Source organism: Neofelis nebulosa, chromosome 7 (genome assembly GCF_028018385.1).
Source record: "Neofelis nebulosa isolate mNeoNeb1 chromosome 7, mNeoNeb1.pri, whole genome shotgun sequence".
Lineage (NCBI taxonomy): Eukaryota > Metazoa > Chordata > Mammalia > Carnivora > Felidae > Neofelis > Neofelis nebulosa.
The window spans coordinates 136,721,783-136,746,754 of NC_080788.1; the positions used below are offsets into that span (position 1 = coordinate 136,721,783).

Sequence of the window (24,972 nt, forward strand, 5' to 3'; positions counted from 1 at the left end):
GTTAAATACCTTGCCCTTCGTCACTTGGCCAGGGCGCGGCAGGGGCTGGGACAGAGACTAATGAGCCCCAGGTCTTCGCCCTTGTGCTGGGCAGAGTGTGTGAAATGTCCACCGACGCTCGAGTGGTGAGTTTGTAGAGAGATGGCACCAGCTGAGAGGTTGATGTCCCTTCCTACCAGGTCTCACACCTCCCACACGCCGGTCCTTGTGTTTCTGGTCCCTTCCGGTCTGTACAGAAGGAGTCATTTCATTGAGGAGCAGTCGGCATGAAGGACAAGGAAAAGGGTGGGGTGTTGGGGGCAGCACTGGGCAACCGTCCTGTCTCACCCTGGGAGCGTTGAGGCATGGCTGCATCTCAGGGCCACCAGAGTCACAGACAGGGACACTCCCCTCCAGGACCTCTAGACAGTCCTGTCCCAGCTGGAGAAACAGGTGCCACCTCAAAAGGAAAGGAGGGGACTTTGGACTTCTGAAGCTTAGGGTGGTTGCTGCCATCCATTTGGCAATTCAATTGTGGCTTTTAGAGGCGTGCTCTTAATGACCCCATAATAATCGTCACACACAGAGTGCCCTTTTCATGCCACGTGCCTGCCTGCCGCATCTCCTTTGCTCCCAAGAGAAATTCTCTCAGCTGGTTGTATTTACTCCCTTTTCAGAAGAGGAAACTGGAGGTCATAGTGGTTGGATAAGGCATCCAAGCCCCACCAGAGTCTGTGCAAAACTGGGTTACGAGCCAGGCTTGGGAGACCCCAAAGCCAACAGCTCTCCACCCTGCATTCGTTTATGTGACAAACAGGTATATTTTCCCACATTTATTTAATTAAGATACATTTTAGTCATATAAGTAATGCTCATCAGTATAAAAAATTGAAACAAATCCCCTGCACTTCTCAGAAATAACGGTCTTTAATGATGTCTTACGTAGCCTTCTGGAAGTTATTTCTGTGTACGTTTTTATATGTCTCTGTGTATGTTTGTATACATTCCAGATATAACAACATTATCTAACCCCCTTTGCCGTGTATGACCAAGACACAAATACATGGGAAATTTTTTAAATTCCTTCAAGAGCTAGAGTAGTGTAGTACTTTTAAGTACAAACTCTAGAGCCACACTGCCTGGGTTTGAATCCCAGCTCTGCCACGTATTGGCTGTGTGACCTTGGGTAAGCTCCTTAACCTCTCTGTGCCTCAGTGTCCTCATCTTGACTTGGGACTGTTAGGTGTCGAGTATCGATTTCCCAGGACCACGGCAGCTTTTGAAAAGTTTGCAGCTTGAAACAACAGAAGCTTATTCTCTCACAATTCTGGAGGCCAGCACTGTATCTGCAGGACTGGTTCCATCTGTAGGCCCTGGGGGGAGAATCCCTTCCATGCCTCTCTCCTAGCTTCTAGTGGTGGCCCCCTCAGCCCACGGTGCTCCTGGGCTTGGGGACGTCCTAATCCAATCCCTTCCTCTGCCTTCACGTGACTTTCCAGTGTCTCTTCGCGGGCTTTCCCTGTTCTTGTAAGAGCACCTCCCGTCCTCAACCCAGGATGATCTCATCCCTAACTTAATTACATCTACAAGATCCTTTTTCTAAACAAGTTCACATTCTAAGGTACCAGGGGCTAAAATTTGGACGTACCATGTTGGGGGGCACAGTGCAGCCCAGGTGTGTAGGTACGAGGATGCCCCAGTTAAGGGCTTGTGTAGAGTACTCAGAGCAGACCCACACATGGTTGTGCTGGGAGCTACTTGTACACCAAACAGGCGGGCTACTGCCCTGATTGGCATTACCAGGGCCGCCTCCCATCCACCCCCCCTCCATGCCATCTGCGTGCCCATGCACCTTGTACAGTTATCTGGCCATCCCATAATATCCGTCGCTGGAGCACACCCACAGACCTGAGAGCCTGTGAGGGCAGGGACCAGGCTTTTGCATCCCAGTAGACCCCCTTGATCTTGAAGCTTCTTGGGGTTGGGATCGTGGGTGGAACCTCTCCTTCGATCCCCCGTTCCACTTGAGTGCTGGCTGAGTCTGTACAAGGGAGCCTCAGTTCTCCGCACAGTGAGGCATCGCTGAACTTTCTGAACTGCCTCCCTGGGCCTGGGGCACTCATGAGCTGGGCACCTTCCATTTCTTCCTTCCAAACAGGCAGCATTGAGCCAGGCCCCACACCCCAAGCCGTCACCCTCACTGCCCTGACCCCACGCTGGGGCAGCCTGTCCACCCCGAGCAGAGCTTTGCTCTCCAAAGCCAGGTTCATAGGCCCGTGACAGGGACATAGAAACCAGACCAGGGAGACGAGGACATGCCAGTTCACCCCTCCGTCAGGGAAGCTGGTGAGAAAGTCCCCCAAATATACCAGGTTGCTGTGTCCATGCTGTGCAGGGTGAGGGTCTCCTTGGGTGTCAGACCACACTGCCTCTGGGCTGGCAGCCTGGTGTCCTTGGACAGCAGGCCCTGACTGGAGCCCCCCACCAGTGAGCCGAAGGAAACAGGTCATGAACAATTGCTCTTTCTGGTGGAGTTGCTCTCAAGTTTCTGAGCCTCAGGGCGCCTGGATGACTCAGTCGGTTAAGCGTCCGACTTCAGCTCAGGTCATGTCCCACTGCTCATGGGTTCGAGCCCCACATCAGGCTCTGTGCTGACAGCTCAGGGCCTGGAGCCTGCCTCAGATTCTGTGTCTCCCTCTCTCTCTCTCTGCCCCTCCCCTGCTCAAGCTCTGTCTCTCTTTCAAATATAAATTAAAACATTAAAGTTTCTGAGGCTCCTTACTTTTCGCTAACAGTGCCGCTCGTTACCCAAAGGTTCCTCTGGCTGCCTTTGCAGGGCCTTCTGCTGGAGTTTGGCCGCTGAGGGGGAGGACGTGGGTGTCGGGGTCACCTGCTCTGCCAGCAGAGAAGGAGCAAGCCAAGGCTGGGAGCTTTGGGCCTTGCTCTGAGTCACGAAAGCACCAGAGCCCCGAAAGAACGAGCTCACAAGGGCGTCTGCTCTGACCAGGCCAAAGAAGGCCTGCGGGGCTGGACCCTCTGATCCTTGAATCCCTGCTGACTTTGGGTTTGGGGTCATTTGGGCGCTCTGAGCGCCCACTTGCGACCGCAGAATGCCAGCGCCAGTGATGGAGCTTGGGGCTGGACTGTGGGGCTCAAGCACAATAGCGAAGGTGGAAATACCCAGAGCTGAGACTGTGTCGGATTTGGTTTCACTGCTGTGATGACTGGTATTGAGCAGCCTGGCCACATCAGCTCCTACTGCCAGGGGCCGTCGCTGAGCCACAAGGTGCTGGAACTTGTGGGTTACCCCTGGGGCCAGGTGTTGTCTAGGTTACAAGCCAAGTGCAGCACACAGATGTCTACCCCAGTCACTCTAATCAAATGTGCTAAATCCTAAAATCAAGACTACAAAGGGGAAGAATTGTAGTGACAAGAACCCAGCTGGAGGGTTGGAGTGATAGAAAAACAATAGTTAACATCTGCTGAGTTGTGCTAAGCACCCGGCAGACCTCTGTCTCACCAAATTTTCGTAATAACCCTTTTATGTAAGGGTTATTACTACCTTTTTATAGATGCTTAAACTGAAGCCCGGAGAAGTAACGTAACTGGCCAGAGGTCACACAGCCTGGATTCAAACCCAGGGCTTCTAGTTCAACAGAAAGGCTTCTTCTCAATGGGTCTCAAGGGATGGGGAAAACTTTATCCCCAGTAGTTTACTATAAAATATTTTATTTTAAGTTTATGTATTTTGAGAGAGAGAGAGAGAGAGAGAGATAAAGTAAGGGAGGGTCAGACAGAGGGAGAGAGAGAGAATCCCAAGCAGGCTCCCCACTGTGAGTGCAGAGCCCAACGTAGGACTCAAACTCAAGAACCATGAGATCATGACCTGAGCCAAAACCGAGAGTCGGACGCTTACCGGCTGAGCCACCCAGGTGCCCCTAAGAGATTTTAAACTTGCAGAAGAGTTGAAAGAATTTTTCAGTTAACACCCATATACCCACCACATACCCTTAATGTTTTTGTATATTTACTTTATTACACCCCCATCTATCCCTCTATCCTCCTGTGAATCCACCTTACTTTTTAAACCATTTCAAAGAAAGTTTCGGGCACCCCTGGATATATTAGCATACGTATCATTAGCTCGAGTTCAGTATTCACTGATGGTGCTTTTGTGTCGTTTTGGGGTAAAATTTACATACGATGCAACGTAAATACACATATCTTAGTATACCACTTGGACTTCATACAAATGGGTTCAGACAGTATGTATATTTTTCTGCATTTGGTTTCTTTCACTCAGTATGTTTTTGAGATTCATCCACGTGGTTGTATGGATCAGCACTTCCTAGTCTGTTGTGAGATAGACAGTGAGATACCACTCACTGTCTGTTGTTCATTCTGCCATTGATGGACCCCTGGACCAGTGTCAGGCTATTATGAGGAAAGCTGCCATGAATATTCATGTCCAGGTCTTTGTGTGGACATATTTTATTTCTCTTGGGTGGGATGGCTGGCCAGATGGTAGGTGTCTGTTTAGACTTATTAAAAACACACAAAAAACCTGCCTTTTTCGGGGCGCCTGGGTGACTCAGTCAGTTGAGCGTCCGACTCTTGATTTAGGCTCAGGTCATGATCCCGGGGTCATGGGATCAAGCCTTTGTCGAGCTCTGTGTTGGGCATGGAGCCTACTTAAGATTGTCTCTTTCTCTCCCTCTGCCCTTCTCCCCCACTCATGCTCTCTTAAAAGGAAAAATTAAAAAAACAAAAAACCGGCCTTTTTCCAAAGTGGTTGTACCAACTCACATTCCTTCCAATAACATGCGACGCTTCTGATTACTTCCCATCTTCACCAATTTGTGACGTCAGTCTTCTTAATTTTAGCCATTCTGGTGGTTGTGTCGCGGCATCTCATTGTGGTTTTGATTTGCACTTCCCTAATGACTAATGATGTTGGGCAGTCTTTCACCTGCTTACTAGCCATTCGTATGCCTTCTTCTTTGAGGTATTTTCAAATCTTGTGTCCGTTTTTAACATCGACTTGGTTGTTCTCTGTTAGGTGTATGCTTTGCAGATATCTTCTTTGAGCCTATGGTTTGAGTATTCGTTTTCTTCACGAGGTGTTTTGATGACACGTGTGTAAATTTTGGTATGTGTAATTTATCCATCTTTCCTCGTGTGGTTCTTGCTTTCTGGTCCAATCCACCAAACTTTTGGCTGCCCGTTGGAGAAAATGTTGGGAGGGAGTAACAGGGAACCCGAAGGAATTGCAGGTGGACAGAGCAGGGTGGGGAAGCTCGGGTTCTGCTGAGCTGATGGAGGGCAGCCCTTTGTAGGGGAGTTTGCAGGGGGCAGGGCTCAGAAAGAGAATGCCTTCAATATTAGGGGACTGGATTGGATCCTTCAGGCGGTGGGAGCCATTGAAGGTTTTAGAGCTGGAAGGGATGTGATCACAAGGGAGAGGCGGCACAGTGCCCATGACATTGGAGGCTGGGCAGTTTCTCCTTGGTCACCCTGTCCTCGGGATGCAGGTAGGACTCCCAGGGAGCTGGGGGCAGGGAACAGCTTCATCTCTGTGGATCCTTGAAGTCTCTCCATGGGCCCAGAAGCCACCCCATGAGGCCCCGTGAGCCCCATGAGGTCATAGAGGGCCCATTTCTTGCTGAGGAAGCTTGCGTGGCAGTGGGCTAGCTGCTAGCTAGCTTCCCTGCTAGCCCAGGGAAGGTGTCATATATATGGATTTAGAGCCACCTCTGCCAGTGGCTCCAGAATCTTACAGGGACCCCTACCCTGCCTCCTCCGACCTCCCCTCCTCCTCCCCCTGCATCCCCACCCCTGCACCTGCCAGCCCCCAGGCTTCCGGGTCAGATTGCTCAAAGGCCTTCGCCCTTCCCCAGACATCTGCGTCCTCGGTACAGCTCAGCACGACCTGACACACTCTAGGTCACTTGTTCACCTTGTCTGTCACCTGGCCCCTCTCCTAGACGTGAGGTTTGTTGTTTTCGTTTGGTTTTGTTTTCTCTGCTCTAACCCAGTGCCTGGAACGACATCTGGAGCTTACAGACCCTCAGAGACTGTTCACAGTACAAGTGAATACAAGACAGACCCCCTCCTTTCTCACAGAGCCTGTTTGTTTGATCATGGCTTTGGTTCCATAGGACAAAATGAGGACCTTTGTCCCCAAAGCCCAGGCCCCGCCTCAGGCCACCCAGTAAGTGGAGGAATATTCCGGGCCACCCCCTGCCCATTGCACAGATAAGAAAACAGACTCTGAGGGAAAGGACGTTTCAAGGCCTAAGCCTAGCTGGGGGCAGAGAGGAAGTTGGAGCTCTCGCCCCCAGCTGCCATTAGAACCCTAACCTGCCCCTGGGGGAGGCCCCGGGCCAAGTAAGGAGGTTTAAAGATGATCGGGAAGACTTTTGGTTCCAGAAGATAGTTTTGTGTTTCCAAGTGGGGGGAGGGGTTAGAGCAACCGAACAGGCCCTTTTCTGGGTAATTCTGGCCTCCACCCTTCTCACTTCTGTCCCAGAGGAGATGCTGTGACCACCCTCATCCTTCAGGGCCTGGGAAGAGGTTACATCAGTATCGGCTGGGCCTCCCTGGACTTGAACTCCAAATGAGGCCCACTGGGCCCCAGCCCCACGGCCTGTGGACATCCATAGGGCGGCCCTACGGCCCCTCCCGGCCCACTCCTGTTGCCCTGATGACCAGGCACACTTCTCTGCGTGGACCCGGAGGGGAAATCCACAAGTATCCGTGCCTGCACATCCAGCATCCCTGAGACGGAGGGCTTCTCCAGGGATTTGGGAGTGGGGCGTCAGGAGGGAATTTTAGCACATACCCACATTGGCTGACCGCACACCCGCCTAGCCGGATCTCTGCAAAACCCAGCTGCTTAAACAACACAGCGCTGCCGGACCTGTTTGGTCCAGCGCTTCCAGCCTCCCTCCAACCTAAGACCTGCCAGGACTCTGCTCTTCCCTTTAGGAGATGCTGTTCCCTCATCAGGACTTTTGGGTCTTGCTGCCCTCTGACCCCCTCCACCACCTGGTTCCACTTTTCTGTGCCCGTAACGGGGTTCATCCTGGCCTGGTCCCTCCACAGGGCGTCTCCTTACTAGCACCCACTTGTCAGGGACACAGGCAAAAGGGGGGCACCAGCCACAGCTTCCTAGGTAATAAGGGTTCCCATCCCTGCAGATACACCGAGAGATTTAGTTCCTCAAAATCAAAACTCTGTGTGTGCAGGGGTTCCGCTGGAGTGAGCATTTGGGGGAGGATCTGAGGTCTCTTAAACTGGACCTCTACTTTGGTTTTGCTCTTTCTTAGGCCTGTGATAGGCCTCCTTGCCCCTCCCTGACCTATCACATCCTCACCCTGGGGGAGCAGAGAGTGTTGACTGGGAGGGATGTAAGGGAGCCTTCTGGAAATGTCTGTATCAGAGCAATGGAACTATAATGCAAGCCACAAATGAAGTTTTAAATTTTCTCGTAGCCACATTAAGAAAATAGAAGGAGGGACGCCTGGGTGGCTCACCTCAGTTAAGCATCCGACTTTGGCTCAGGTCATGATCTTGTGGTTCATGGGTTTGAGCCCCGCATCGGGCCGTGCACTGACAGTGTGGAATCTGCTGGGAATTCTCTGTCTCCCTCTCTCCACCCCTCCACCCCCACCAAAATAAATAAATAAACTTTAAAAAAAGTAGAAAGGAACAGGTGAAATTAATTTTAATAATGTTTTCTTTAACCAAATACACTCAAACTATTATTTCAACGTGTCGTCAACATAAAATATTATTAATGAGCAATTTTTTTTAAATTTTTTTTTAACGTTTTTATTTATTTTTGTGACAGAGAGAGACAGAGCATGAATGGGGGAGGGTCAGAGAGAGGGAGACACAGAATCCGAAGCAGGCTCCAGGCTCTGAGCTGTCAGCACAGAGCCTGACGCGAGGCTCGACCTCACGGACCGCGAGATTGTGACCTGAGCCGAAGTCGGCTGCTCAACCGACTGAGCCACCCAGGCGCCCCTCAATTTAAAAGTTTCTAAGGGGCTCCTGGGTGGCTCAGTCGGTTAAGGGTCCAACTCTTGGTTTTGGCTTGTGAGTTTGGTCTGTGAGTTTGAACCCCACATCAAACTCCACACCCACAGTGCAGAGCCTGCTTGGGATTCTCTCTCTCCCTCTCTTCTCTCTCTCTCTCTCTCTCTCTCTTTCTCAAAATAAACAAATAAACTAAAAAATAATAAAAGGGGCACCTGGGTGGCTCAGCCCTTAAGCATCTGACCGAGTCAGGTCATGATCTCACAGTTCGTGAGTTCAAGTCCCACATAGGTGAGCTTGAGCCGTGCTTCAGGTGAGCACAAGACCGCCTTCAGGTAAAACACCAGCCCCGCTTTGTGAGAGAGCCCCGCTTCTCTCTCTCTCTCTCTCTCTCTCCTACCCTCCCTCCCTCTCTCTCTCTCTCTCTCTCTCTCTCTGACCCTTGTGGGATTCTCTCTCTCTCTCTCTCTCTCTCTCTCTCTGCCCCTGGCTCACTTGCACCCTCTAGAGAGAGGTACAAAAAATAGTAATAATAAAAATAATAACAGTTTTAAAACTTCTCTTCAGAGCTCTGCTCCAATGCCCGCTGTGTTTCCCTGAAGCCATCCTGGGTTGGAATTAGCTACTTCTGTTACACTGTGCTTCTGTTATGTTCATCCCAGTGCTTCCGCTGCTTGTTTCTGTGCGTATCCAACCCATTTTATTGTAAGCACCCTAAGGGGAAGATCATGGTTTATCTTTTAATTCCCAAAGGACTCCTGGCTTCACAGATGCTGGATGAATAACCGACCCATTGAACCGAATCCCCGTTTGTTGCACACCAGTCCCTGGGCTGGCTGCAGGATGGGCTGATCATTTGATTCTGTTCTCAGTCCTATTCCAGATGTTGGCAAACAAGGAGAGGAAGAAGAGGAGGAAGGTGGCATGGGGCCCAGTCTGCCGGTCACCCCGAAGAACTGCCTTCCACGGCGGGGTATCAGCGTCCTGGAGAAGCTCATCAAAACGTGCCCGGTGTGGCTGCAGCTGGGTCTGGGCCAGGTGGAGGCAGCCAGGATCCTGCAGCGGGAGGCGGCTGGGGTGAGTTGGGGTCTCTTCACCTTGTGACGGGTGGGCGGGCACAGCCACAAGGAGCTGCCTGGGCTCCCACCCAAGCAGCTGGCCTCTGCACAACTGCCCATCTACATTCCTTTCTTGGGTTTATCAGCTTTTCGACTGGGGTGTCTTTTCCTCAAACTCAGGAGCGAGAGACTGGTGGGAGGTCTGGTGTCCCTGCTGGAGAGCAGGGAACTGTGTGGCTGGCATGGGCTGTTCTGGGCATTCGTGCACCTGCGTTGATACTTGGAGAAGAAAGGGAATGCCTTCAGTATTAGGAGACGGGATTGTGGACAGGACCAGGCATCTGGGACCAGAGGGTACCAGAGGATATCAGAGCTGGAGGGACCTGAGAAATCATTTTACACCCCTTTATTTGACATATGAGAATTAGGGGGCTGTGTGTGATGGAGGCAAAAGCTCTTGAGTCAGGCTCTGTGAGTTGAGTGAGCCTCCCTTTCTCTCACTTTGAAATGGGACCATCAATTAAAGTGCTTTGCTCTAGGTGATAGGGGCATTGCAGGGGAAGAAAGATCCGTAGATAGTGAATCAGAGCTCATCAAATGCTACCGACCACCACCCCACGCATTTTCTGTTCCATGCCACTTCCTTTAAAAAAAAAAAAATTCGTTTAATTATAAAAGTGATAGATAGGCATATGTATTCACTGTAAAAAAAAAAAAATCAAACTGGACAGACGTGACAAAGTAAAGTGTAGAGTCTTCTCAAAGTTTTTGCCATCTATTCTCTTTCAGCCTCTACTCCACTCCCCAGGAGTCTTTTTTTCGGTTTTCTTTTTTATCGAGGTGAAATTCCCATAACAGAAAATTAACCATTGTCAAGGGCACCATTTAGTACGTTCACAGTGTTGTCCCAGCACCGGTCCTGTCAGACATCTGCCAGACATTTCCTGGCCCCAACGTGAAGCCCTGCATCCAGTCCCCCCACCCCCACCTCCGCCCCTGCCCCCGGCAACCTCCAGTCTGCTGTAGAAGCCTCTTTTGCTCTAAGTGCGTCCCTCCAGGCATTCTTTACGCAGAGCCCCATGTTGATAGCGGCCAGGATTCATCAGGTACTTACTGAGTCCCAGGCACTAGTCCCAGGTCTGTCTGTGAATCATCACTCTTTGGGCTCACAGCAGCCCTCTGAGGTAAGCATTACAGTTATGCCCATTTCACAGAGGAGGTAAGCGGCAGGCAAAGAAGTTGAGTGACCTCCCCCAGATGACCCAGTGAGCAAGGGCCCGAGCTGAACCCAGGCAGTCTGGCTGCTGCTGTGCTGTCTGATACACGCACGTGCAGGTGGAATCAAGCCTTTCGGCCGCTGAGCACTCCTCCGGGGTTCAGCGTCGATGCAGTGTGCAGTCTACGTGCGCTGTGTCCAGGGGATGGTCCAAGCTCCCGAATACACGGGGCTCGGTTGATTAGTGGACTCATTCACCTTGGACTAGATAGAATCCATCAAGTCCGCAGTTCCAGGATTACCGGAACTTAGGGGCTTCCAGCCACGTCCCAACTTCCCTTTGTCACAGGTGCCCCTGCCCTAGGGCGTGGGGACCCTCACTCTTAGGGACTGAGGCCCGACAGCCCAGCAGGATCCTTCCCAGCTCAAGGGAGGCCTCCTCTGGGTATGGTGGCAGGTGCCCCGCGGGCCAGGCGAGTCCCACCGCAGCACCAGGGGCAGCCTGGGAGTCTGTAGATCCCTCTGGGGGAATGAGCAGGGAGGGAGCTCGAAGGGCAGGCTGTGAGACTGTCGTGCTCGAGAAAACAAGGTCTGTTGTGTCGTCCTTCCCCACCATAAAGTTTTCTGTTTGGAAATAACTGACGGCTTCAGAGCGGATGATAAAACCGTGTGGAAAAACGGAGTCGGGGGCTCAGGCCAGTGAGTGTCCCAGTCAATGTATCCAGGCCCCAGGCCCTGAGAAACATCCTCTTCCCTATTAGGTTCTTTTTTTTTTTTTTTTTAGTGTTTATTTATTTTTGAGAGAGAGAGAGAGAGAGCTGGGGAGGGGCAGAGAGAGAGGGAGACACAGAAACCGAAGCAGGCTCCAGGCTCCGAGCTGTCAGCACAGAGCCCAACGCGGGGCTCAAACTCATGCCACTGTGAGATCATGGCACGCTTAACCAACTGAGCCACCCAGGAGCCCCGACTCTTCTCTATTAGGTTCTGAGGGGATTAGCTTCCCACCCTTCCCGGAGGTGATGCAGCTCAAAAACAGCCCCAAGTACAATGTTTTGATGCCGAGGGATGGCCATTTTCTGGAGCTTTCTTGGTCACTGGGAGAGGTGTGCCCGGGCGTGGGTGTAGATGTGGGCGGATAGCACAGTAAGGACCCTTCCCAGGAGAAGGCAGGTGCGTCTCCAGGGCCGGCTGGTCTGGGCCGAGGTCTTGACTGCTCTGCCCCCGAAGGGTTCAGCCCTCGCTTCAAAAACTTTAAGATAACCCCAACTCACAACAACAACAGTGGTTCTATGTGAAGAATGCTTACTGATGCCAGGCCCTGTATTGGCATTAACGTCAAGTACTATATGATGTCGTCTCATTGAATCCTTGTGATAATTCTGTGGGGCTGACTCTGCTATTATCCCCAGTTTACAGATGATGAAACTGAGGCTAAGAGGAACATTTCTAGTTTGGGCTTCCCTCGAAGCAGACCCCGAGATGAGGATTTGAGTTCAAGAGGTTTATTTGGAAGGTGACCCCAGGGAGCACCAGCAGGGAAAGTAAGACAGGGAAGGGAAGGGAAGGGAGGCAGCTGATAAAAGGTATGTATGTGATCATGCAAGTTACCTCTGGGCAAAGAGGAGTGAATCTTGCTGGAGCACTCTGGGAGCCAGTGTAGAACACGCATCTCAAGGTCATCCCACATCTCAAGGTCATCCCCCCACTCTCGAGGGACGAGAAAGCAGTTGTTGTCTACCAACCCCTGAGAACCGTTGGTTCAAGGCTGTGGAGGTGAGGATTCATGTTCCAGCACCTCCTGTCTGCCCTGGGTATGAGAAGACCTGACCCTGGCCAGAAAGCGGTGCTGAGCTCTGGAGTGATGTGGGCAGACTTCCTGGAGGAGACAGATGCTGAGCTGGGTCATGTGGCACGGATGGGCAGGACTGAGATGGGGGGAGCTGAGAGGTTCATTGGAGAGTTGGTGGGTGCGAGAACCGTACAGGCTGAGCCCCAGAGGTCGGCATGAGCTGGGCTGGGGCACACGGCGATGGACCTATGATCCGGGGGCTGAGTCTAGCAAATAGAAAGCTTCTCCAGGGCTAGGTCCTAAAGTGACCCCACGCCCAGAGGCCTGAATCAGATCCTGGGAGTAAGACCATAGCTAACATTGAGACAGAAGGCAACTGCCCTAAAGGAGGTCAGCCAGGCCCTCGCTCGGTTCCCGCTCGCTGCCCCTCGGAGGCCGCAGGAGCAGGGCCAGCCCTGAGAACAAGAGAATTAGAGCAGATGCACCTTCTGTCGGCTTCCCTGCCCTCTGCCTTTACCCCGGACTCTTCCTCTTCTATATTTTCAAGCAGAAGCCAAGCCCTAAGCTCACACTCTGATAACAACGATGGGCCAGCTTTTACCCAGAGTTTTCCCCAGAGTTGCTCTTTGCACAACCTGATCCATTCTCACGGTGATTTCTATCAGGTAGTAAGTGTTACCAGTGTCCCCATGTCCAGATGAGGAAACAAAGGCACGAGAGGTTCACTCGCTTGCCTGAGGCCACACGACTGGTGAGCACAGAATCTGCCTGGTGTGACCTTCATCGAAGGCCCTTTGCTGGGTACCTTCATCCCACACGATGGCCTGAAACTCAGCTAGAGTGTTGCTTTCTTTGTTTTTAAAGCTGCAGCCACTGCAGGTGACTTCCAGGCTGTGAGAGAGAGAAGGGTCTCCAGAGATGGCCTGGACCCACCCTTCCTGATGTGGAGAGTACTTCCTCCTGTCCATGCGAATGGTCAAGAGACTGGGCATCCTGCCCCCTTGCCGCCACACCAGTATCTCTGTGACCTTGACCACGACCCACCCCCTCCACCCCTCCCTGTCTCTCCTTGCTGCAGCCTGCTTCTCTGATAAGGTGTTGGGAACATACTGGCCCATTTTTTATTTGTGTGTATCCAGAAACCAGGCAATCGAAAAGCCACCTTTATTCCATCTGCACCCAAACACTGTTGTGTTTTGAAAAAACAAAAACAAAAACAAAACAAAAAACACACTTATTTTGGAAATTTGAGATTTGCAGAACAGTTGCAAAGATAGTATAGGGAGCTCCCAAATACTCCTCACCCAGTTTCTGCTATAGTTAACATCTAACGTTAGTAGGATACATTTGTCACAATTAATGAAACAATATCGATACATTCATGTTAACTAAAGCCCACAGCTTGTTCCCAGTGTCCATTTTCTGTCCCAGGATCTCCTCCAGGGCACCGCATTACATTTAGTCGCCGTGTCTTCTCAGGCTGGTCTTGACTGTGACAGTTTCTCAAGCCTTCTTTGTTTTTCGATGGCCTTGACAGTGTTGAGGGATACAGGTATTTTAAGGTATTCTGTAGGAGGGCCCTCAGTTGGGATTTATCTGATGGTTAGACTAGCGTTATGGGGCTGTTCTCATCACATCATGTCAAAGGCTCCTACTATCAACATGACTTACCACTCACTGTTAATATTGACCTTGCTCACCTGGCTGAGGTTGTGCTCAGGTTTCCCTTGGCAAAGTTAACTGTTTCCCCCTTCTGTACTGCCCATCTTGGCAGGAAGCCCCTGTGCATACGGCCCACCCTCAGGGAGTGGGGAATCCTTACTACCTACGTCAATTATTTGGAGCTCTTCTGCACAAGATCTTTTTTGTGTCCTCTCCATTTATTTATTCATTTATTTTTTTATTTTTTAATGTTTATTTATTTTTGACAGAGACAGAGCATGAGCGGGGTAGAGGCAGAGAGAGAGACACACACACACAGAATCTGAAACAGTCTCCAGGCTCTGAGCTGTCAGCACAGAGCTCCACGCGGGGCCCGAACCCACAGGCTGTGAGATCATAACCTGAGCCGAAGTCAGACGCTTAACCAACCGAGCCACCCAGGCACCCCTCCATTTATTTGTTTATTCAGTCATTTAGTTGTATCAATGTGGACTCATGGATATTGATTTCAATGCTTTGGGTTATAATCCAATACTATTTTAATTATTTTGTTGCTCAGATTGTTCCAACTTTGGCCATCGGGAGCTCTTTCAATTGCCTCCTGAGTCCCTTTGACATACACCCATCATTGCCTGCGTGTGTGTGTGTGTGTGTGTGTGTGTGTGTGTGTGTGTGGTCTTTGGAGCACTTCCTTACTTTCTGACTGCATGCTTCTTGTATATTTCTTTTTTTTTTATTTTTTAAATGTTTATTTACTTTTGAGAGACAGCATGAACAGGGGAAGGGCAGAGAGAGCTGGAGACACAGAATCTGAAGCAGGTTCCAGGCTCTAAGCTGTCAGCACAGAGCCCGATGTGGGACTCGAACTCATCAGCAGTGAAATCATGACCTGAGCTGAAGTCAGACACTTAACCAACTGAGCCACCCAGGCACAGCACGTGTATATTGCTTGCCCCAGTCCTGGAATCAGCCATTTCTCCAAGAAGCCCTGGTTCCTTTCATTAGAAAATAATATTAGAAAGCAAGATCGGGGTGTTATGTTTGTTTATTGCTACTGGAGTATCATTGCTTGGAGGACAGAAGATAGCTTTTAATGAAAGAAATCTCTTGTAAGATTGCTTTTGTGGTGGGGGTTTAGCTCAATAGTTGCAGCAGCCTAGTTGTGATACAGACCAGCCACACAGGTGGTTCAAGGCACCTTCCCCAGGTGTGAGTCAAGGAATACCGATTCCGTTCAAGGTGAGTTTGGCAAGGGGTTGGGTGCCTGGGTGGCCCAGCCGGTTAAGCATCTGACTCTTGACTTCAGCTCAGGTCATAATCTCATGAACTGTGAGATCATTCCCTGTATCCAGCTTGGTGCTGATAGCATGGAGCCTGCTTGGGATTGTCTTTCTCCCTCTCCCTCTGCCCCTCCCCTGCTCACGCACTCTCTCAAAATAAATTAAAAAACTTAAAAAGATTAGTTCGGCAAAAGCATCAGGGAAGCCCCTCTCTTGCCCCTTCAGGGTGCTGGGGCCAGGAAGGGAGGCACAGTCAACACTTAGGGCAGACCTACTGTGTGCCACACACCATCTGTCATCTTTCCAACAGCCCTGCAGAACAGGGGGCGGGCTTTCTATTTTACACCTGAGGAAACCCAACGCCCATGGTAAGGAGCCTGCCCTGAGTAATAGCTGCTAAATGGTCAAGTGCGATTGGAAGCCACCAACTGACTGCCTTCAAAGGCTTTAAAAAAATACAATGTCTCAGGGCGCCTGGGTGGTGCAGTCAGTTGAGCGTCCGACTTCAGCTCAGGTCATGATCTCACGGTTTGTGAGTTCGAGCCCCACATAGGGCTCTGTGCTGACAGCTTGGAGCCTGGAGCCTGCTTCGGATTCTGTGTCTCCCTCTCTCTCTACCCCTCCCCGGCTCATGCTCTGTCTCTCTCTCTCTCAGAAATGAATAAACTTAAAAAAAAAAAAATACAATGTCTCGGCCTCATTCCCAGAAATGGGGATTTTTTTTTTTTTTTTTTTTTTTTTGGTCTGGAGTAAGGGCTCAGGCACCAACGTATTTTAACAGCTCCTAGGTGATTCTGATGTGCAGCCAGGATTGAGAAACTCCATCCACTCCATGCCTTGCCACCACTTCATTATCAGTAACGGGAAACGTGGGTCATGTGTCCAGAGTGGCCTCTAGAGCCATGGCAGCCCCTGAGTTTGTGGCCTCTGGGAAGGACCAGCCACTTCTGTTACTGCTCGGATGGGCATGATTGGAAAATTTCCCCAAGCAATGGGAAAATAGTCCTAAAATAACAGAAGTAGAAAAGCAGACAGCTCTGGATTGTCCAGGCCAAAAATGGATCATAAAAATAAAATCATTATTGTGTCTTGGGCTTTGGGTTTGTATATAGTTATTTGGAGAGGAGGAAGGGCCTGCAGTGACTGCATAGTTCTCTCCCGAAGCATATTCTGTCCAGCTGTTACTGAAATCAGTTGGGCTTTCCAAAAACCCACACTGGCTAAGGGTAGACAGGAAGAGGCTCCTACAGCCGTCTGTTGCAGCCTCGTGGACTGCAGGCATTTACCCGTGAAACGCCCTGTGCAAGCCTGTCAGGATCTGGGCAAGCTCCCAGGGCACTGATGCTGGGAGAGAATCTTCTGGAAGGAAGGAGTTGTGGGACCCTCCCACCCCCTGGCCCTCCCTAGACTGGAAAAGCCAGCTCAGAGGGGGGAAGTGACTTGCCAGAGGACACAGCAAACCAGGGTCGGAACTAGGAGGGACACCCAGTGTCCTGCCTTGCAGCCCAGTGCTCTGACCACTACCCCACTGTTGTTTTGGGCGTGGGGACGGGAGAACCCTAGCTCTTTAGAGAAAATTGGACCCCCTGGGATGCCTAAGTGGCTCCGTCCGTTGAGCCTCGGACTTCGGCTCAGGTCATGATCTCACACTTCATGGGTTCCACCCCCGTGTCGGGCTCTGTGCTGACAGCTCAGAGCCTGCTTCAGATCCTCTGTCCCCATGGCTCTCTGCCCCCGCCCCCCGCTGGTTCTCTAAATAAATAAACAAACTTTTTAAGACGGGGGGGGGGGGGGGGGGGGGGGGGTTGGGAAGAGGGCACAGAAGGAGTGGGCTGATTCAGATGTCGGCCCAACGGGGCACCAAACTGTACTTGTTCCCACAGAGGAGAGAGGTTGAGTGAGGACGCTGGGACACAGCAAGGTTTGTTGGTGGCCTGGTTAACGGGGGAAGACTCAGGAGTGGCGGTGGATGGTACAGAGGGCAAGACTGAACTGTTGCACTCGTTATGACCCCGGGCAGCCCACAGGCACAGGTTTCCTGCAGGTGGACAAAGAAGGCTGGACCTGTCACCTCCTGTTCCCTCACTGCCCACCTTGAGCTTATCCTTGTCTCTGGGCTGAGGCCTGACATCTGGACCTGGCCACGCTGCGAGTGCCTGGGGCCTCACATGCTTCCTTTCTGACTCATGGAGCCATTCACAAACAGTGGAGGATAGGAATGCTACCTCTGTACAGTAGGGGTTTCTGTGCCATTTGCCCTCAGGGCTCGGAGGCAGGTAGGGGGTCTCTGGGGAAGGGAGGCACCAAATACTGAGAGCTTATTATGTAGCAGGCATTCTCCGGAAGGCACCTGTGCAGTTCTTCTGATAGTCACTTGAGGTACTGCGTCAGCCAGGCATGCTTTTGGCTTCAAGTAACAGCAAACCCAGCCTGTGGTAACTTGAGCCATAAAGCTATGACTGTTTGTCTAATGAGGAATGTGGAAGTTGGGGCCCAGGGTTAGTTTAGCAGCTAACCGATGTCCTTAGAACCCAGGGTCTTTCCACCTTTCTGTTCCCCCATCTTCAAGGTGTTGGCTTTGTGTCCTCAGATTTGTCACCTCATAGTTACAAAAGGGCAGCTGCAGCTCCAGCCATCTCACCCATTCAAAGGCAGGTGGTCACAGGCAAACAGCTTTCTTCTCCTAGACTCAGTGTTTTTGCCAGGGAACAAATATTTTTTAGATGGCTTTTTGGTCACCCCTAACTGCAAGGGAGGTTGGGAAAGGGGATGAATGGTAGAAAGGAGCAGAAGAACCATGATTGGCTTTGACCAAACATGATTCATCTCCTGAGGCAGGATCCGTTGCACCCAGGTCAGAATTGGGGTTGGTTAGCAAGAAAGGGAAGAGATTAGTTCTCGGGGAGCTAACTCCTAGCGACTGTCACCAGCAGGAACTATCATGATCCCATTTTCCAGAGGAAGAGGCAGCCCCAGAGGGACCACACAGCTCGGAGTGGCTGAGCTAAGAACGGAACTCAGAGTTATCTGGCCCTAGAGCTGCAGGCTGAAGTTGTACGTGGAAGGGCCCCAAAGCCCAACGCTCTGAACGTTCCCCTTTCTCTCTCTCTTTCTGCTGGTCCTGCCCCCATACTTTTCTCATCTGCACAATGGGTAAAATACTCCAGACCCTAGGGAGGGAGTTCCTGCAAGGTACCTAAAACCTCTAGCCTGGTGCCTGGCATAGGACGCATGCTCGGTTGACAACGTGGGTTGGTGGCGTTGGAGGACGTGTACTGTAGTGGTCACAACTGTGGCCTGAAGGTCACTGGCCTCGCATTCTCGTCCTGGCTCTGCCACTAACGACTGATGTGACCTCAGGAGGTCTTTTTGCATTGCTGGGTCTTCGTTTCTTTGGCTGGAGAGTGGGGATCTGGGCATGTTCCTGGCCTTCAAATATCCCCCCACCCCTGCCTCCAGAGAGCTCGGGGGCCCCTCCATGGCTCCTCACAGAAAGAAGAGAGGAGGGGGTTCCCAAAGGATGAGGCCCAAGTCCATACCCCGGATGGCTGTATCATTACCTACTGTTGCATGACAAATTGCTTGAAATTTCGGTGGCCTAAAATGGTCACCGTTTGATTTGCTCACAGTTCTGTGGGTTAGCGATCCGGGCTGGGTTCTGCTGAGCACCGCGGCTGGTCTCACCCGGGCTCGGCCACGCAGCCGCAGTCAGCTGGCAGCTGGGCTGGGGCTGGCTGGCCTGACACGGGCTCACTCACCTGTCTGGCCCTTGGGGGTGGGCTGCTGGCTGGGCCGCGTGACTCCAGCGGACTCACTCAGATGTCCTTACGTGACACCTATGGTCCAAAAGGGTCAACACGGAAGCTGACCTGCCTCCTCAAAGCCTAGGCTCGGAACTCCAGAGTTCCCATCTGCTGCGTTCTTTTGGTCCAAGCAAGCCCCAAGGCTACCCTTCCAGGTGTGGGGGAGTTTGATGAGAGAAGCTGCCAAGAATTTGTGGCCACTTTTAATCCCCCATGCAGGGGAACAGTCTTTGCGTCCTCATTCCTATATCTGCCTTTGGAAAAAGATACATAATAACCATCTTACTAATAACTCATGTTTTTTAAAGTTTATTTATTTATTTTGAGAGGGGGAGGGGAGTGCACAAGCAGGGGAGGGGCAGAGAGAGAGGTGGGGAGGGAGAGAATCCCAAGCAGGCTCCGCACTGTCAGTGCAGAGGCTGATGCAGGACTGGATCTCATGAACCAAGAGATCATGATGTGAGCCAAGATTAAGAGTCAGATGCTTAACCGACTGAGCCACCCAGGCATCCCTCAAATATTTATTTATTTATCATATGAGATTATGCCTGTAACAACCTTAGCATGTGGTTTAGTGCTTAGTAAATGGTAGCAGTCTACTGTAATAATTAAGATTATTAGCACTATTTATTTATTAAGTGCATACCGGGTGTCAGGTGTTTTATGTACGTCATCAGCAATTCTCACGGCAGCCCCGAAAGGTGGATGTTGTCATTCTCATGCTCAGAAGAGGAAAGGAACTTGCCCGTGGATCCAACAGCTAGTGAGTAGCAGAGCTGGGTTCTGGGTCCCACTGTATCTCTAAAAAGCTAGCCGCAGCGGGGGCAGAACGAGAAGTGAAGGGGGCTTGGAGAATTTGCACACAGGACCCCCCAGAGGTGTGGGAGAACGAGCTCTGAGGGGCCCATCCAGGACTGCGGCCTCCTACGTACTCACCTGCAGCAACCATCGCGGGCGATACCTCCTTAGAGTAGAAGTCGTGGTCACCAGTCGTGAGGCTGGGGGTGAGGGGTTCACAGACAGCTCGCACAGATGGTCTTCCTCCCGGCGCTGACTTTGGCCGGACTCTGCCGAGTCTAAGCATAGGAGACTCACCATAACCTAGAATGCTTGCAGGAGTTGCTATGGTTATTTAGAATATTATAATATGCATTATCGTGCCTATCCTCACTTGGCTGCACAGCGACACTGTGTCTGGAGTGCGGTCTGTGGCTATTTCCCAGGAGGGACCCTGTGACTAGCTGAGCAGCTAAACCCCCCCAAAGGGGAACACAGAACACTGTCCAAAGGACAGTGGCCCAGGCAGACCCCTGTCAGTGCCCCCCTCCCTCATGGCCCCACTAGCCCGCAGCCTCTCTGTGCACCGCCCCCCCCCCAAACTTTCCCCAGTGCCTTACCTTGGCTTTTCAGACAAGAGCCCCAGGACTTGGCCATGGTAGAGGGAAGTGCCATGTGAGACTTTGTGGCCATGCAGAAACAGTGGGTGTTGGGCATTCAGAACTGGGGACTTGTCAGAGTCCAGCCTGGGGGACTTTCCACCCCTGCCCACGCCCCTGCCCCTCAAAAAGCAGATGACACAGACAGGAGGGCTATAAATAAGTGAGCCGCTCCTGGTGACACCTTGGTCTGCGTCTTCCTTCTGCCCTTCCCGTCTGCGTGGCCTTGGGTTTGTTTTTCCTCTCTGTAGCCCGAGTCTTCACCCATCAAAGAGGATGGCAACAGTACCTACTTCACAGGGCTGTGGGGAGAACGAGTGAGGCCAAATGTAAGGGACGAACGTGGCAAAGAGCACAAACGTCAGCCGCGGTTTCAGCTTCTGGCTCCTCACCGTCGACTGAACCACGCTCTCAGGGAAGCACCTCCTGGTTCCTTTGCACAGTAAACACGCGTGGCCGACTCATCCTCAGTTCTAGGTGGAGCCCGAGACCGGGAGACAGAAAACCAAAACCCAGCTGGGGGGGGGGGGGTGCAAATGGAGAATGAATCCTTAGTGAGCATCTGTGGAGACCCGACTGTCCCACTGGGTGCTTCCCTGTGCAATATCTCTGCGGCTTCCAATACGGAGGGGCGGGGCTTTGGCTCTTTTTTTTGTTTCTGCTGGGTAGTCTGGTGTTATTCTCCCCATTTACAGATCACATCAGAACACTGAGGCTCAGGGGAGCCACAGAACCACCCAGGGCCACTGAGCTCATGACTGGCTGCTCAGGGCCTTCCGGGAGCCCAAGAAAAATACAGATTGTGACAGACTGACTCTCCTCCCAGCTGGAGAAGTTATCTTCTTCCTTTCCGTAAACATAGGGGTGGAGCACAGGGCTGATGTGTCAGCAGAGTGGAGAAATCTAGAAATAAGTCCGTGCTGGGTGTGAAAGAGCCAGGGAGCTTGCAGGGCACAAGGAGGTCCCATTTGAGGCTGGCACCCGTGCTTTGTCATGGCAGTCAACCAAGAGAGAGCTCAGCGTGGGGTCACAATAGTCCAAGAAGAAGGCGATGCCAGTAGAGGAAGAAATATATGCTGGGGCTACAGCCCTGGCCCTTTGTCGGTCTCTCGCTCTCTCTCTCTCACTCTCTGACCGAGTTCATCCTTCTTATAGGCATCCTGATTATCTTCTCTTCTATTTGAAAAAATAAAAATAGTTGGTGGCATTTGCACTCACGGGTCATGAGCCACAGTTTGGAAAACACTGGCCTTCCTTCCCGTGCCCTGTTCCCCAGAGCTCCAGGCAAGAGGCCCTGGGGCAGCCCGGAGTCCACTCATTCCACACTCACCACCCCCCCCCCCCACCACGTACATACTCACTCACTCACTCACTCACTCACTCAATGCTTTGACAACAATTCTCCAGCGCCAGTGAGGGTCCTACAATTCAACCCGGTTCTGACACTAAGTACCTGGAGTGAGTGCAGACCCCGTAGGTTAAAGAGCAGGGTCCCCAACAAGACTGCCCTTACTTCAGACGCCAGACACAAGTGGGGTCCCCAGGCTACCCAGACTTCTGACTTGGCTTTAAACATGACGGCCCCCCTTCAGAGTTGATCATTCGCTGAATGACTCTGAGAACTCACTGCAGAGACTCTATTTCTGCTGACCCTTTCATTCTAAAGGACACAACTCAAGAGCAGCTAGGGACAGAGACGAATAGGGGTGAGGTCTGGGGTGGGGAGGGGCGCACAGAGCTCCCGTTCCCTCCCCCTGGTGGAATCCAGGCACAGCACCCCTGACACATCTATGTGTTCACCAACCAGAAATCTCCACGGAGTTTTATCTCCTGGGCATGACTGGGCCGACTAACATGTCGGCCATCCAGTCTGCAGCTCCCCGGAGAGGCAGAGGTGGGGCTGAAAGTTCCAACCCTCCATTCCCCACCCCCACCCCCCACCCCCCACCCCCGCTGGTTTTTCTGTGGCCAGCCCCTCCTTTGACACCAAGGGCTGCCATGAGTCACCTGTTAGTGTGAATTCAGGTACAGTCAAAAAAACGGCTCATTATGAATAATAAAGGACACTTATCACTCAGGAAATTCCAAGGGTTTTTGTAGCCCTGTGCCAGGAACCTGAGACAAAGACCAGATCCCCTTTTCATTATACTACACTCCCCCACCCCCACACCCCCACACCCCCACAGACTCACCCTCACATTCCCACACACACTGCTGGTTCCCATCCAGCCCAGGCGGAAGACAGCTTGACCTTGGGCCTCTGAAGCAAAGGCCAGATAAACCCTTTTCTCTGCAAGACAGTGTGTTCCTGAGGCCAGATCGGGTTCAGGTGAACACATCGGTTCAGCGATGCCACAGCTCTGCGTAAGGCAAGGCCGTGCAGGGGGCTCAGGCGTCCTCTCTGCGTGCAGGGTGGGGGCTGCCGAAGGCTTCTAGAGGTAAGCCAGCCTCTGCTGGGTCCGCTAGGGAAGGCCAGCTTCCAGGCTGGGGCACATTTGCAGGCAGCATGTCACCTGCATTTCCACCCCCAGAAGCCTCCCTCCTGTCCTCGCCTGTCCTCTCCCATCCGCTCCACGCTCTCATGCTCTCTCCACTCTGCCTTGCTCCAGGAGAGGGGCTGGTAAACTTCCAACCACAGTTGAGTGACTCATGGGCTCATTGTGTCACTGCTCCCAAAGGAGCCCAGTTTCTCTGGGCCGGGTGCAGGGGGTATGGGGGTGACTGAGTGCCCAGGATCCAAGTCGAAGGGCATTACTTGTCTCTCTCTACCTCAGCTTCCTCCTCTCTAAAATGGGGATAATGATAACACCCTCCAGGGCCACCTGACTGGTTTAGTCAGTTAAGCGTCTGACTTTGGCTTCGGTCATGATCTCACGGTTTGTGAGTTCAAGCCCACAGCTCCGAGCCTGCTTCAGGTTCTCTGTCTCCCTCTCTCTCTCTCTGCCCCTCCCCTCCTCAAAAATAAATAAATATTTTAAAATAATAATAATAATAATAATAATAATAGCAACGCCCCCCCCCCATAGCTTTAATAAGGGAACTAAGTGAGATCACGGAATCTAATCACCTGGGGTTAAAGCCTGAGGCAGACTAGGGAGGCAGTAGGTGTGGGCTTCTATTAATCAATATTAGGATAATGTTTTCTTAACAGTTATAATAACGAAGGCAGAGAATCTGGAGTATCATGAAAGGGGAGAGAGGACAGTGTGCCTTGGTGGGGAAAGGGAAAACGTGCCATTTTCATGCTTCTCCAGAGCGTCTTGTGCCCGGGTCCACATCCCTGGGGCCACATTCTCGGGGATGCCCTGGTGGCCCTGTTCCCCAGCGTTCCCTCAGCATCTCTGGCCAGACTCCTGGTCTTCCACGCTCTAGCCCAGGAGGTTGGGACCTGAGTGGGGGAGGCTTTAGACCTCAGGGTGGGGACGGGTGGAGGTGAGCATACATGTTGGGGTGTGACTTGAAAATCAACATGACTGCCCCTACCTTAGAGCTTTTCTGTGTGTATATGCCGGACCCCTACCCATATCAGAATCAGCCCATTCTGAACCCTTCCCATCCAACCAGCATCCCCGGGGTGGGGCACAGGAATCCGCATTTTAAACACCCCCATCAAACTCTGTGTCTACAATACAGAATTCTTTAGGAAACATTGACTTAGTTGACCGCCCCCCCCTCTGTGGGCCTATGAGAAATGGAGACTCAGGAGCAGGGGACATGGGCCAGGTGACACGTGGCTCTTGGGGCAGAATCCCCAGTTCTCCTGAGGGATGCTTGCCTCCTTGTTTCTGGAACATTCTGGATGACTTCCAGCTCACTGCTGCCCTTCTAACCTTCACCCAAATCTTTGACTCATGGAGCTGCCCCCTCCTTCCATTGTAGACGTTCCTGGTCTGCCGGGACAGCAGCTTGAAGCACCTGGTGCTCTGTGTCCACTTCCCTTCCCTGAACGACAGCTCGTCCGAGGTGCTCGAATACACCATTAAAGAAGAAAAATCGAGTAAGTACCTTCCTGTGCTGGCCCCTGACCACACAGCAGCAGCAGCAGAATATGCTACACCACAGACACTCCCATCTGGTCAGAGGGGTTTAAAATAGGAAGGCTGGGGGGACTTTCAGCCCCCCAGAGTTACCTGGCCAGGTTTGTTGTGAACTCAGTTTATCACTCACAGTTGATGTATTTCCGCTCACCCCTGTCACAGCCTGTTGGCTTTGCTTCCTCTTGGCCGCCGTGAAGCTTCTTCTGGTTAGCTCAGGCTGGAGAAATGGAAGAAAAGGAGAGGAACTGTCTGGATCCCTGGTCCTAGTGACAGCTCGGCACACACCCCAACCTTGATCTTGGACGAGTCACTTAACCTCCCTGAGCCCATTTTCTCGTCTGTCAGATGCACGTAACAGTCACTGTCCTGCCTGAGCCACTGGGCCTTGGTGAGGGTCAAATGGGCAGGCAGTTTGGAAGACGGAAATCCTGTGCGTGCACAGGGCTGTGGGGAGCAGGCCTGGGGCCCGTGGGAAAATGTTTTGGGGCCTCTGATCAAGGGCAGTTTGTACTGATACACAGTGAAAGGGTCCGGGCCTCTCGCAGACCATGCCAGGTAGTAAGAGCCAAAAAGCCTAGGAGTTAGAAGAATCTATAGAATATTCCAGGCATCCAGCTTAGGTCCTCTTAAAAATCCGGAGGGTGTGGAAAGCTTTTTACCCTTAGTTAGAAA

The 24,972-nt window shown here is 51.9% G+C and overlaps 1 protein-coding gene across 1 annotated transcript in view; it reads left to right on the forward strand.

Moving 5' to 3' along the window:
• RIN3 (Ras and Rab interactor 3) overlaps positions 1-24,972 on the forward strand; it is a 123,133-nt gene that overhangs the window by 30,303 nt on the left and 67,858 nt on the right. The window contains exons 2-3 of the mRNA XM_058740104.1: positions 8,892-9,096; positions 24,143-24,260. Of these exons, the coding sequence (XP_058596087.1) occupies positions 8,892-9,096; positions 24,143-24,260 (323 nt within the window). The remainder of the gene's footprint in view (positions 1-8,891; positions 9,097-24,142; positions 24,261-24,972) is intronic.